This window comes from Pseudoliparis swirei, chromosome 9 (genome assembly GCF_029220125.1).
Source record: "Pseudoliparis swirei isolate HS2019 ecotype Mariana Trench chromosome 9, NWPU_hadal_v1, whole genome shotgun sequence".
Classification (NCBI taxonomy): Eukaryota; Metazoa; Chordata; class Actinopteri; order Perciformes; family Liparidae; genus Pseudoliparis; species Pseudoliparis swirei.
The window spans coordinates 14137765-14151718 of record NC_079396.1 but is presented as its reverse complement, the minus strand read 5'-3'; the positions used below and the strand labels follow the sequence as shown (position 1 = coordinate 14151718).

Genomic DNA, 13954 nt, shown 5'->3' with positions numbered 1-13954 from the left:
TTATTCCCGAACATCCTAGCTTAAAACACACATGTAAACAATGGTTACTGGAGAAGCTAGTCAAAGCAGTACAACCTATTTAATTATCCTACGGCAGAGAGAGCCACGACTTCCAGCATCACTCTGCTCACAGGCTCAGCACACTATTAATCCACTTAAACACAATTTATAGGTTCTCAACATCGACTGTCCATCGGCATAAAATTACATGAAGCGTCCTTATAGCGTCTTCAACAGACTAAATTAGCCAAACTGGACTTACTAATTGAGGAGAGTAAAGCACCGTGTGACTGGAGAGATAAATAAGCAGGCTACGGGAAAAACATCAATAACTATAATAATAATAATTTAGGATGAACATTATTTAAGCTGTGGGTATTGAAGCATGATAACCTTAAATACTCATTTACGCTCATATGATCTGGGGTTCTAATTTATTGTCGTCACATGCAGACAACTTCCTCCTACTGAATGTACTGTAAAGGAGATTAGTTTTAACTCCCGTATGTCATTTTAATTGCAATACAATTAAAATATAGTCCCATTGAGCTCAAATACAAAGCCAATATTTGTATGTTTTTCATTTAGAAGCTCACAAGACTTTTAATTAAACAAATCACTTTAATACAATTCCACTCTTTAGACTTTCCAGTGATATTCGGCCGTTCAATATTTGCTGTTCTGTTGTAAAGTTTACAAAAACTTCATTGCATCAGGGTTATATAATGCAAAGTTGAGCAACCTTAAGTTTTTCCTATTTAGAATCTCATCTTGCAGAATAATTAAATACTTTTCCTTCACAATGTATATTTTAGTAAATTATTAAGAAAGACAAATAAAATGTACGCCAAAATGACATCAAGCTGTGGGAGAGTATCGGGAGAATGAAGAGCATGCACTGCGTGTTATAGGTGGTTTGGTCTGCATGTGACTGGGCTGAATACATAATGCACAGTTTTAAAGATGGTATACTGCCATCTGCTGTTCGGCGCCGTAACTTCCTCATGCTGTTTAACTTGTACTCCACATGTTTACAAGTCACACTGTGAAATGTAAGGTGTCTCTCAAAACAATTGGCAAACTACGGCACGTTTCAATAAGTAGGAAATAATTTGTCTGAAGAAAAAAAGAAAAGAAAAGAAATCCACATAAAATCCATAACATTGAATAACATCCAGAAGGGTATTTTCCAGTTATACAGGTAACTCAGTAAACCTGTTCAATTGGAACAGGATCATGAGGGACGTCGATTATTCAACTGATTAGCAACAACTTAAACAAAGAACTTTAAAAACAAAGGGCTCATGTGCAGGTCGCCGATAGCTTATCCCATTTTACTGCTGTTCAATTAACACATAATTCACAGTGTGCGCTACTGTCTACTTTCATAACCAGCTGCATGGGAAGTGACGCGTAATATAAACGTTGACAACATGTTCTAGAGATTACTTGTAGTCCATCACAACAGAAATTACACACGGGTCAAATTGCTCTCTCCCACTTTGGACCTCTCCGCTTCGCTGAATCGCCCCCTCAGTTGTTTTCCTCTTCGCATACAAGAGGTAATCATTTCCATTGGTCAGCCGGCACATCGGTGTACAACCGGCCGATGAGAAAAACAACGGCTGCTGATGCGGAGCCTCGTATGACGTGCAGCGCGACCTCTGCGACGAGCCTGGGGATTGTAGTTTACAGGGGGCTGTTGCAGCGCAAGTGTATCGACGTGGTGAACAACAGCTCCCAGAATTCCGCGGTGGAAGTGAAGCTGTCACGCTTGTGTTGTGCTTTGTGTTATTGTTTCTTGTTAGTGGAGCAACTGAGTCCGGGAGGAAAGCGCGTCGGAGTCGCTCATGTTTTGTTGTTATCTGACGCTTGGTGAGCACCGTAACCGAGAGAGACAACTCGTTTAGACCGTTTACTGAGAAGTGAGGGATATACAAAGGTAAGCGAGATGCCCGAGACGGTCGAGATATCATGTGCGCAGATGTCTTTTGTAGTCAACACAGCTTGTCATTGTCTCTCCTGACTTGCACGCGCATCACATTAATTCATTGAACAATGATTATGAACGAGTAGGCAACGGGTCCGAAATGCCTCCAGTTTCTTGGTTGAGATGTCTGTCTTCTCAAGCTTGCATCGAAGTGCATGGCACTATTTTCTCGACATGTGCTAATGTTGGGCCTCAAGCCTCGTGCTGTGGAACGTGAACCCTCTGAAAGATACTGTATATTTTAGTCACAGATCTGTTTTTTTGTTGGCCTCTGCAAAAATGTTCTACAATATTTACAGAAGTTTAGCAGGATGCTTTATCAAAATATAAACCTTCCCACCTCTATATATTTTATCATGACTAGCACAGGGAATACAATACCTTAATTAACAATTGCAGTAGGCCTATGTGTACACTTTTATAGTTTCCATCGAGTCTTATTTTCCTTGCACATGTTGTCACATTAGAGTATCTGGCAGGGGACAGCCAACAGTTAAACATATGATACTAAATGTATGAATAATGCTCCCTATAAGCCACACATGTCTTCATGTGATGTGGTTAACTGCAGGCTTTCAGAAAAGTGTACCTCTGGGTTGAATTTGAGCCCTATACATGCTGTAGGCCCCATACAGCTTGCACAGCATGCTTTCACGTGATGGTGTTCAATAGCAAATGATGGCAATGACTGAAATAGCCCAAGTGACACACACTTTATATGTCATGTCGCTCAAAGGCCATGCTGTCCTGAGGTTTAGTTCAGTGTCCTCTCCTCAAATGTGGGCTCAGTCAGGATATCTTCTTACATGGAATAAATATTCAGAGTGTTGTCTCTCTGTCTTGTCGGTCACCTCTTACCTACTTCACAATTAGCTTATCTAACCATGCATGTCCGTTTTACCATGGAATTTTATGGAATAAACTACCAAAATACCAACTCAAGTTTGAACAATGTGTCTTTTCCTGTAGGTGCAAAATAGCCCGTCTTTCTTTTGTGTTGCCATGGAAAAGGCTTGGCGGGTGGAGTTCAGGAACATGGGCAGCAGTTACTTCCCTCAGAGCAGAGTGGATTGCCACTACACACTTAGCTCACAGCACAGCTGGGCCAGCAATGACTGGATAGGGCTCTTCAAGGTATTGTTAACCTATGTTTGTCACACAGTGAATAAATTGTTTATGCATCAACTGCAAAATAACGGCACGTTTTCTCCCTCAGGTTGGATGGTCGTCAGTGAAGAACTACCACACATTTGTCTGGGCACTGGCGCCGGCTGACTATCAAGAGGGCACAGATGTCAACTGTTGTGTGCACTTCCAGGGTACTCATGCCCTTGTTTTCTAATTGTATTTTATTTCCCATAGTTATCCAGAATCTATACTGGTAGGGTGCTTAGATCGGCACATAAAACCTTCAGCAGGAGATTGATGTTTCTGTAAATTAAATTACTCGATTGTACATAAAAGACTAGCTAGCAACTGGTGCATTAAATGGACTAAAATGTAAGTTTCTTCTATTTTAAAAGAGTATGTTCACAGATGTAAAAGGGAAAATATCCTCTCCAGAAGACAAATATCCCTGTCAGCTTGGTTTCTAACACAAGCAGAGTCGGACATGGATTCAATTAATTTCTTAAGGATGTAGGGGTTTGAGTGGATGACAAAGACAATGCCTCGGAGTGCTACTAGTCAAAAACACACTGCTCACTCCGTCCTGTCCATCAGTGACAACTGATAAGCCTGATTCAGTGCGAGGGGCACGCATGCAGCAGGTGTGGCATTGACCTCTAGTAGAGTGATTTATCACCAACTTTGGCATGCTGACAATGTCATTCTTCATTTAAAGAAGAGCAGAGGGAGGACAATCTAAAGAAACCACTGATGGTTCCTTATCATCAGCAACACAGTGATTTAAAAAGAAGGTGGCCTGCCCTGTGACCTAAGCTGGTGCTGTAAGTTACAATACAGCTCATAAACTTTGCGGTATTCTTGCAGTCGGTTTTCCATCTGGTGACTTTACTGTTCATGTGTTGTGAAATAGAAAAGTAAATCATTCTAAACATGAAGCTATAGTCTGTGTGAGATAAGGATAATATTAGGTTAGCTTACTTTATGAGCTGGAAGATGTCACAGGCTGTGGCTCGCTGCTCACCGGGCAGAGTGGGAAGCAGGAGGCACAGGCGTGCGGCATCCATTCCTGCCTGATTTATTGAGGGATACAAATGACAGAATTACAAATACAGTACAATGTGGACATATATGGTTATGGTTGAAAGTCAGTTGCAAGGTTATGCTAATTGCACAATCATTTATTTGGTAGGATACCAACACTGGTAAAAAAAAGTATATCTCCTGGGAGGACAAATCCATGATTGGCTATAATTGTGTAATTTAGGATCTAATATGCGGAGACACACAGCATGCATAGCACCATAACAGCATGTGGATGTTTTTTGTTGTTGTTGCTATACAGGTATCTTCTATATTTAACATTTAATTGTAATCTAAATGTGTAGACAATTAAATTGTAACCGTTCTTTAATGAGCAGTTAGTTTGATGGAGCGTGCCAATTAGCAGTGGTTCTCAACCTTTTTACCCCTCGTGAAATATTGTTTTCAGCCAACTAACTAATGCAAAGCATTTTTGGTTTAATCAAAATATGTAATACACAGCACTGTGCCATCCGTATCTAATTTAATATATAATATGTACAATTAATTTTAAGAACGTACACTTATATTTTATTGAATATGTATTAAATACCTATTTTTGAATAAATGAGAATTTTAGATGTATTTTTACAAATCTCACATAGGCTACCCCCATTTGAGAACCGCTGAATTAGAGTATATACCCATTTTCACAGCAGCCAGTTTGACATGCAAGGTAAACACCGTTGCAATTAATAACATTCATTATGGCCCTGGTGGCTCACTGGGCCTTGTGAATGCGGACTGCCGGCCGCTTCCTATCCAACACGCCACACGAGGAGAGACACCGGAAGAGGTGTTTTTCTGCTGCGGCTGACAGTAACCGTGTTCACCTGCTTCAAGCACTGCGACGTGACACTAAACGCGAACTGGACCAATAACTCAACTTAACAAACATGAAACTCGATATCTTCGTCCAAGCTAAAACCAAACTAAACGTGTTCAACCCTTTAAACACCCCGCCACTTGAAGTGAGCTCGTCCTGAAGCTGGACTGTCGGAGCGATGTCTCAGGTGTTCTGTGCCCATTAAATACTTTAGAGAATACTAATGAGAACGGGAACTCACTCGGAAAGCTGGACTTCTTGCCGATCTATAGGAACGGGGAAAGGTGTAAAGTAACGACCTTAGATTGTACGCGCGTAATTCAGTCCGACGACTATTAGCGAACACCATTTATATAAGAAGGAGCGAAACCGCGCGAGACCATCCTTTTCTCGCTCACCTGCGCAGAACGACCTGGGTGCTGCCGCTGGTGGTGGGAACTGGGATGCTGTACTGCAACACTGTTCATAAATCCACGTTGCTGCAATACAACAACAAATCTATTGGAAATACACGTTGAATTTTTATTTTGCAAATATAATTTGTTATGCATTAGAATATTAAAGCCATATAAATGTAAAATAATGCAGGGCTCTCAAGTGTCACGCATTGAGCGTGAGACTCACGCATTTCGGTCTTAAGTCACGCACTCCCGCCACACATCGTATTTCTCACGCTGAAAAAAACTCGGCTATTTAATGTTTTAATGTGCCGCAGCGCGCAAACATGAGCTGGCCGCGCTGCCCTCACCGTGGAGGAATCAAGCGCTCCCCTGGAGTTCTGCTGTGAGGTGCCACTTATCAGCCAATCAAAAAAAAGAAAAGGAAAGAAAGATTTTTTTTCGTTCTGCGGGGGGGGGGGGGGGTGATGGAAATGTCACTCTTGCCCGTCTTCAAAACTTGAGAGCCCTGATAATGTGTACACTCTTTAAAGGCTCATATTGTATGGCTACCAAAACACTGTCCGGTTGTTTCATAAAGATGTTCAGTACTACATTTAAAAGTTGATTAGCGCTTCCAAAATTAGAGGTAGTTATATTATCTAATTATCGATAGTGCACGTAGCTTCAATTGTGTTCTTTGTTCAACACAGCATGATGGGAAGTTAGCTCAAAAACTAAAACTGGGTTACTTTGAAACACAATTATTCTTCTCTGAAAATGGAATGTAACATGTCTCGTCTTTTTTCCACTATCTTTTAGCCTCCTACCTACCCAAGTCCAGCTCCCAAAATTATGAGTTTGTATATATTGATGCAAAGGGAGAAGTGTTCTCCCGCAGCTCCAACTTCACTTTCTGCACTCCGAAGCCATTTGAGGATCTGGTGACCGTTGAGGAGGAGCCCCATGGAGAGGAAGGAGCCACAGACATGTTGATGGTAGTGCCTCGCTCTGAACTGCTGCAGGTGAGCATAACAAAACAGAAAAGATGTACTCCTTAAGATAGTGGAGAAGTGTATGTTATCAGTTTAGTAAATTAATGAGTGCTGATAAAACACATATGCTGGGAAATCAATACTGTCGTTTAATGCTGACACAACTGTGATTCCCCATGCGCTCTCTGCATCCACCTGCATGTCTCTGGTCAGGGTCGACTGCAGGAATGTCTGCGAGAGCGCGCCGAGCTGCTGCAGGCGCAGGAGGCGGCAAACAGGCAGAAGGAGAAAGACCAGCAGGAGGACAAGAGGGCGAGGGAGGCCTGGGACCGAAGACGCAGAGGGCTGGAAAGCGATATCGTCAGGCTGCAGCGAGAGCTGAAGCACAGCCGAGAGAAGATGGAGGAGATGGAGATGCAGCAGAAGGTGGTGTATAGAGCTAGACAAATGATGGACACGATCATTTGAATAGGACCAATTTGCCTGTTATTTCCAGACTTATACGTACCTGTGCCCCTGTTCTTTGATGAAAAGCACGTCTCTGCTCAAACAATATCCTGTCTTTTGCAATATAAAATTCTTTAGTAATTTAATAAAATATTTTGGTTGTTTTATTAAAATCCTTCGTGTAATATATTTTCATATGGGTAATCTATGTCACGATAAATTAAAATGTCTCATAAAAATGGGAAATGCCTCTGGTTTGTTAGGAAGAGCGGGCTTTTGGAGAATTGCTAGCCCAGGAGAAAAGTGTTTTATTGGATACTAGCGAGGCGAGCACATTGCGAATCAAAGAGCTGGAGGAGGATATCAAAACCCTGACCCAGAGAACAGTGGAAAGAGAGACTGAGCTGGAAAGGTATGACATTTTGTTTTTTATTTCTCTCTCTTTTAGTTTTATGTGGGGCTCATGAATACGTTTGATCATAAGTAGCTACATCTGTGTGCACAGGATAAAAGAAAGAGTACGGAGGGCAGGAACTCAGAGAAAAGAAGAGGAGAGTGACAGAAAGAGCATGCAGGTAATTATAATTCAGAACATACTCTTTTTCTAAATAAAACCTGTAGTTTTATTCCTCTTCTCACTCTCTTTTCCTATAATGTGTGGTGTCTCTCTTTTAGACAAAGCTGGCGCAGACAGAAGGTGAACTCCGAAGTCTGTCTAAGGAGTTCCAGTTCTTGAGGAATTCACTGGCCCAGAGAGACACAAGTGTCCTGCAGCTCCAAAACAGCATCACCACCCTCACCCAGAAGCTCACCACTGCCCACAGGAAAGAGGTCAGACATCTTAAAAATCAGAGGAGAAGGGATTGAAAGCATGGTTGAGAATAATGTAGGAATTCATAATTAAAGCCAGACTAGTCCAATCTGCATGATACGCTCCGAATGTGGGGTGATGTAATCACCGAGAATAATTGTTCTAAATGTTCTAAATTCAAGTGGAGAGGTATGTGCACCTGTCACCAGTTTGTTTGAGACAAAGGTACTGTCGAAAAGTTGGGATGATGTTTTTTTCTTTGACTTTTTCTTTGTGATTTTCTTCATATAAATGCTTCACTTTAAATAAGAGTTGTATGTCAGCACATTCTAAAACTTTGCTAGAATGAATTTAAAACATGACCATGGCCTCTCAAATGATCGTTATTTTCTAGACTGGCATTACGTAGCGATTCACCTGCAGTTTCAGACATGTAGCCAACGCGCGCTGCATTGCCCCTTTATGGCCAGGTGGAGAACGAGGCCACACTGAAGGAGATGCGGAGCCTGCGGGAGCGTCTGAACCTGAACGAGCGTGCTGCAGATGGCTTGAAGAGTGATCTAAGTGCCATGGTGGCCCAGAGGGATCACGGTCAGACAGACTTGCATCAGGCTCGCCTGCAGGCAGCCCAACTCACCCTTCAGCTTGCAGATTCTAGTCTGGCCATGAGAGAGGGACGAGCCCGTTGGGCCCAGGAGAGGCAGAACCTGCAGCGCACTGCTGAGGTACTGTGTCCGTGCAGAACATAGAATCTGAAGCGGAGCTTTTAGAAAATGTTGTGACCTAAAGTGAACGTGTTATAGTGTTAAATGCATTTGTGTGTGTGTGTGTGTGTTTTTCACCCTGACAGAAGGACCACGAGCGTCTTGAGAAACTCAACACAGAGATGCAGAGGATGGAAGAGAGGCTGCAGGAGGAGAGGATGGAGAGAGTGAAGCTGGAGGTTGAGCTTGGTAGAGAAAAGGATTGCAACCGGGTGAGAAAGACTACAAAGCGCATTCAGTGTTTCTTGTAAGAGGTTCATTTTGCCAGTACACTTAAGTGTGTTTGCTGGAAAATAAACTACATTTACCACACAATGCAATGATCTTCTCATCCAATATCTTTAAAAACAATCACATTTCCCAAAACCTTAAGCTTTCCTTTTAGCTTCCCTGAGATTTACTCTGTGTGCTACACATTGTCATTCTGAAGTCACAGTAGCTATTAGATGGTTCTGATATGTTCTGATATCTGGCCTGCAGGTTCAGCTGAGTGAAACCCACAGGGAGCTCCAGGAGCTGAAGTCCAGCCTACGGGTTGGCCAAAAAGAGAAGGAGCAGTTCCTTGCAGAGAAACAGGTCAGAAACATACTTTGTTTAGTCATGGAGGAAAGCTTGAATGAATCAATGCTGATAGATAATCTGTGCAAAAACAGGAACAAAGAACTGTTTTGAGATGGTATATTCATGTGTTAAGAGTGCATGTATGGTGTCGCAGGTCCTGACAGTGTCCTTACCAGCTGATCGCAAGGCTCATGAAAGGCTTGTATGGAATAATAAGTAAAGCATAACTGTTTTCTCCAAATCAGCTCACAACTGCATTAATTCAGCCTTTATCAGCCTTAGATTTTACAATTTTCGGTTACAATTTGTACCAATCTCCAGCTTGAGAGCACCTATGAATAAGATAATTGTTTTCTAAGATAATTGTATATAATGTGTTCATATGCCAAAGCATACTGATGGAACATATACCCACAAGTATTCAGGGATTGTAAGTGTCCCAGGTGTTGGGAATCATCTCTCTGTTGTTGTCTTCTTAGTTGTTATTGTGCAATATAAATTGTTTAAAGTGCAATATAAATCAGTAGATTTCAGGGCAGTCATTGCTACTGCTGTTAAAGTGTTTTTGTTGGCGAACCACCATCACGTTTTCTTGCTACTGGCAGAGTAGTCATTATTTTTAAAATCAGTGTCCAGCTTCATTTTAACATCTGTCATATCGGAGCATAGCAGCCACATCATAAATCAAACAAATGTTAAAATGTTTATTTAATAGTGATAATGATATTTATGTAATAGCAATGTTGTGTTTGTGTGTAAATATATTTGATGTGGTTTAAGCTTGAAGAAGTCGGACTTCATGAGGGTTATGAGGGGGATGGCTGACGGCCATGATGGAAGTCCGGCCCTGGTGTGTGATATGATGGCTGTATTTCCCACTACAGGAGTTAATGGAGTACATCTGTCAGCTGGAGCAGAAGATGGGAACAGTGGGCAGTGCCAAGTGGAGCGCTGCCCCGATTGCCTCTACAGGTGAATGGCGTCACACATTAATCAACTGTATGCCGTGCAGATGTGAACAATACAAGAGTTAACTATCATTAAACAGCAACACTCAATATTGATCCGAATACATATGGTGTGGGGGGCGACGGGAGCCATACTCTGAGGAAAAGTGACTACTTTTTCTTTGCCAATGTCTCTAATTGGCAGATCGGCCTGGCAGTGTGTTATCTGACTCTGAGGACGAGAACCCAGAAGCTTTGCAGCCCCTCCGTCCACAAAGACCTCTGGGACACTACAGCCTGTGTGAGCTAGCCACCCCGCCTCCCTCCCCCAGGGAGGTGGAGAGGAGCACGGTGGTCATTAACCAGCCAGCCCCGCTCTCCACGCCGCACCAGACCGACGCCGACACTTTGGCGCACAGCTCTGATTCGGTGAGACACGCTCTCCCCGCCATTCAGCATCACCATAGTCTAATTGCATGTGATAAAGAAAATTAGCAATGCCCTTATGCTGATAACTGTGCACCCCAGTTAAACACGGGAAGTGGATCGTTTGATTCAGACATTATCTCTGAGAAGCAATTAGGCCGCTCGTCTGCAAATTATTCGTCTGTAATGGCTGATTGTGTGTGTGTGTGTGTGTGTGTTGTTCTCTGGTGTTAAGGAGGAGGAATCTGATACACTTAAGTGCGGAGGACACAGCACTGGAGAGGAAACAGCACTTTTGCTGCCTGAACACATCGCCACTGTTCACAGGTATTCACCTCTCACATCACATGTTCATACATAGAATACACACACTCACACACTCACACACACACAGCCAAGTACAATATTCAAGTATTAAGGTGGGTAAAATATACTGCACTTATATATATATATATATATATATATATATATACATATATATATATATATATGTATGTGTGTATCACTACTGACATAACTATTTAAAATTCAACAGTTGTTTAATGTGGCATGGATATGGATACATGGACATGTCACTTGCCTTCGCTGGGTAATATACTGCAGGATTTGGTTTAGATCAATGAAGGTTTGGCAAGTGATAATAAGACAATCCAAAAAAAGCACAGTTGAAGATTTAATGTTCAAAAATGGAGCGCTGCATTGCTGGCTGCATATTAAAATGAAAATTGATTTGAGGCCAAACAAGCCAAAAAATGACTTCCTGCCATGCTGGCTGGTTTTAAACTCCAGCAATGCATCATTTTTTATGAGCTCATGACTTGATTTGTGTGTACAACCTCACTCTGCAAAGTAATTAGTGAACACAGCAGCCAGATAAACGCAGGGAAGGAACACGTGTCATAGTTCTTTTCTTAAATGTAAAATAAAATCCTAAAATATCTCTAAAAAGAAGAATGAAGTAAATAGTACCTGAGTACTGAGTTCCCACACCGCGTCTCACACAGAAAGGCTTACAATGAATTCAAAGCTTGCGAAAGCACACAGACACATGTGACCAATAATTTATGGTGACAGGGTGAGTATGGCTGGAAGATGGAAGTTTTGAATATGTGCTCGTAAAAGAAGTTGAGCGAGGGAGACTGTGAGACAGAGTTGGGGCGTGGGAGGGGCGAGATGGGAGGACAAGGGGACAGATAAGTTGACAGCAAGCTGTAGCAATGATTTACCTGAGGGGTGTACTGCAGTCACGGGCCAATGTTCAGCATCATTAAAGCCCTCTCTCTCCCACTCAGCCGCTCCTTCAGTCTAACCTCCTCTTTCAACCAGACTGTGTGTTTCTTTCAGTTTTTCACACACGCACACTCTGCTTTGTCTCCTCCTCCAGTGATCTGGCCGACACCTCGCTATGGTAACCGGCAGACATCCAGCCATGGCGAGCGATCAAAAAGAAGAGAAGGGGTACTTTCTTGGTGTTAATGTGGTTACCCATTACTTCCACTAACAAGCACATATACAGCTCACTATACGCAGACAAAATGCTCATATGCAATTTACATCATATCTGCCGTGAACCCTGGTTTCCCCCTCTAACTGTTGTGTCATTATTGCTCCTGCTGTTTTGATGTTAGGAATGACATAATGCTTGTGGTGGCAGGTCGACACTGTTTATGACTCACATAAGACTTTTGCACAGTTTAAAACGGCGTTCTTTCGGACATTGGGCTCGGGTGTTTTGAGAGTTTGCAGGCTGTAGCAGAATTATTTCTGTTGAATCATTGCAATGCCGAGAGCTTAACGAGGGACATTATGTTGTTTTTATGACATGTGTGATTAGGATTCATGACGGGCATTGTAATTATGATGTTTTGTGCAGGCCGAGCTCCACTGGAAATCATGGCAAAACTCTCTTCCAGCATTACATTTTCCACAGCAACTTTGAACACTCTTCACGGCAGCATGAAGTAATAATGATACAACATCATGCTTGAATTATATTGCAGTAATGTAGGTCTATGACATCATATTTCTCCTCCATTTACTCACAAGTAAGATTTGATATGCACTTTCTTGTCAGCAAGAGCACTTGATTGTTTTCTTGCGGATGCAGTTAAGAAGATTTAGTGGCACAGAGACGCTCTCAGACGGACACGCGTTTGAAATAGAAAGCGGATTGAACAGATTGTGTTTAAAGTCTATTAAATAGATTCCAGATGCAACTTTCTACTTCAGTACCTTCATAAAATCATTATTATAAAAGTAATGCTCATATGCTTTACACTATAGATCAGCTGCGGTTTTAACTTTTTAATGATCCTCAATTTACTAGCTGGCCATTCGGATTTTGAGTGTTTGTTAAAGTTTGTATTGTACAGAAATCTCACATTCACACAGTTATACATTTTCGCCTAAAATAATTAAAAAAGTGTCTAAGAAAATCATCTTTATAGATCCTGACACAATAACATGGTGTAGGGGTTTTCTCCGAGCCCTATGGCAATATACTGCCTAATAAAAATTGCAGCCTACATTTTAATCAATACTGTATGCATTTTTCATGATTTTCTATTTATAATTAACTTGAGTTATGCTGCAATTAAACTATATTCAGGTTTAGTTTGAAAGAGGTTTTTTTTCACACAGCTGTCTGTGCAATATATGACAAAATGTTCCATGCTTGGCTCAGAAAAAATTGCTCGACACTTTGATGCTTGATTTTATCTGCTGTATTTAAACCCTATTTTTTACTATATAAGAGTTTTTAGCTAAAAAATATATATATGGATACTTAGTATGTCAGTTGTGTCTTTTTTCATCATTATCTTAATCATTACCATAGTGTATTGTGTTTATGTATATATTTTATCTACACTATGTTTTTACCTTCTGCTTTCAAATATTCACTTTTACTCTATTGAGATTTGACATGTGAGTTATAATGTTGGAAGGTGCTAATGAAGGGGAATGATTCTGGCATGTTGGAATTGCTTTGAATGTTATTATATGAAACAGAAGGACCAGGATTATGAAAGTATTCACCTCTCATTGACTTTGTGTCACAGGCGGTTCTGTTGCAGTGCAGGTTGATTCTCCTTGTCTGTGTTTGGAGGAGCCTGGTATTCTATCCCATAAGATAGCACACTACACTACATGTATTCTCTATCGTCCTTGTTTGTGGTTGTAATCTGACTTTATGTCTTAGGGATGTTGTTTTTTTGTTGTTCCACTGAGATCTCCGGTTGCAATAAAGCTCCAGTGGTTATGGTTTGTTTGAAGTTTTGTGTGTGAAGGTTATCCCATATGTACACTGCCGTGTATTTTCCTATCAGTCATGTAACAGGGTTTGGGTGGGGTTCTGTGTAATAAAATGGTTTATGTATCCATTATTAGATCTAATGTGTCTTTTTCTGGCCAAAGATCACTTCAATATTTTGATCCTCACATGACATTTCACTGGTAATTAATTATGCCATTTCTTTTCACACAGCTATATAACCTTTGGCTTTTGGCTCATTGGCTGTTTCAGATGCATTTCTAATGCTGAATTTTCTCTGCGCTCACCTTTGGCTCTCTTGCACTCTCCCCTCAGGCCTGACCTCCTCATT

General features: G+C 41.4%; 1 protein-coding gene and 1 long non-coding RNA gene across 5 annotated transcripts in view; one reads left to right on the top strand and one right to left on the bottom strand.

The window, feature by feature from the left end:
* Window positions 1-6297, bottom strand: part of LOC130199581 (uncharacterized) — a 31781-nt gene extending 25484 nt beyond the window's left edge. For 2 of the 3 annotated variants that reach the window (XR_008832855.1, XR_008832856.1), the window contains exon 1: window positions 4097-6297. This is a non-coding gene — a long non-coding RNA (uncharacterized LOC130199581). The remainder of the gene's footprint in view (window positions 1-4096) is intronic. The other variant, XR_008832854.1, reaches the window with a different exon arrangement.
* calcoco1a (calcium binding and coiled-coil domain 1a) lies at window positions 1774-13735 on the top strand. Of its 2 annotated transcripts, none has more exons than XM_056423220.1 (15): window positions 1774-1942; window positions 2960-3124; window positions 3207-3309; window positions 6224-6426; window positions 6610-6822; window positions 7107-7255; window positions 7349-7418; window positions 7519-7674; window positions 8125-8379; window positions 8505-8630; window positions 8899-8994; window positions 9864-9951; window positions 10132-10355; window positions 10588-10679; window positions 11737-13735. In XM_056423220.1, exons 2-15 carry the CDS (start codon window positions 2993-2995, stop codon window positions 11762-11764), a joined length of 1935 nt encoding a protein of 644 aa, XP_056279195.1. In that variant the 5' UTR covers window positions 1774-1942; window positions 2960-2992; the 3' UTR covers window positions 11765-13735. The 2 variants fall into 2 exon arrangements, with proteins under 2 accessions (XP_056279195.1, XP_056279194.1); XM_056423219.1 differs by having other exon boundaries at window positions 7331-7418.
* Window positions 13736-13954: the final 219 nt, after the last annotated feature.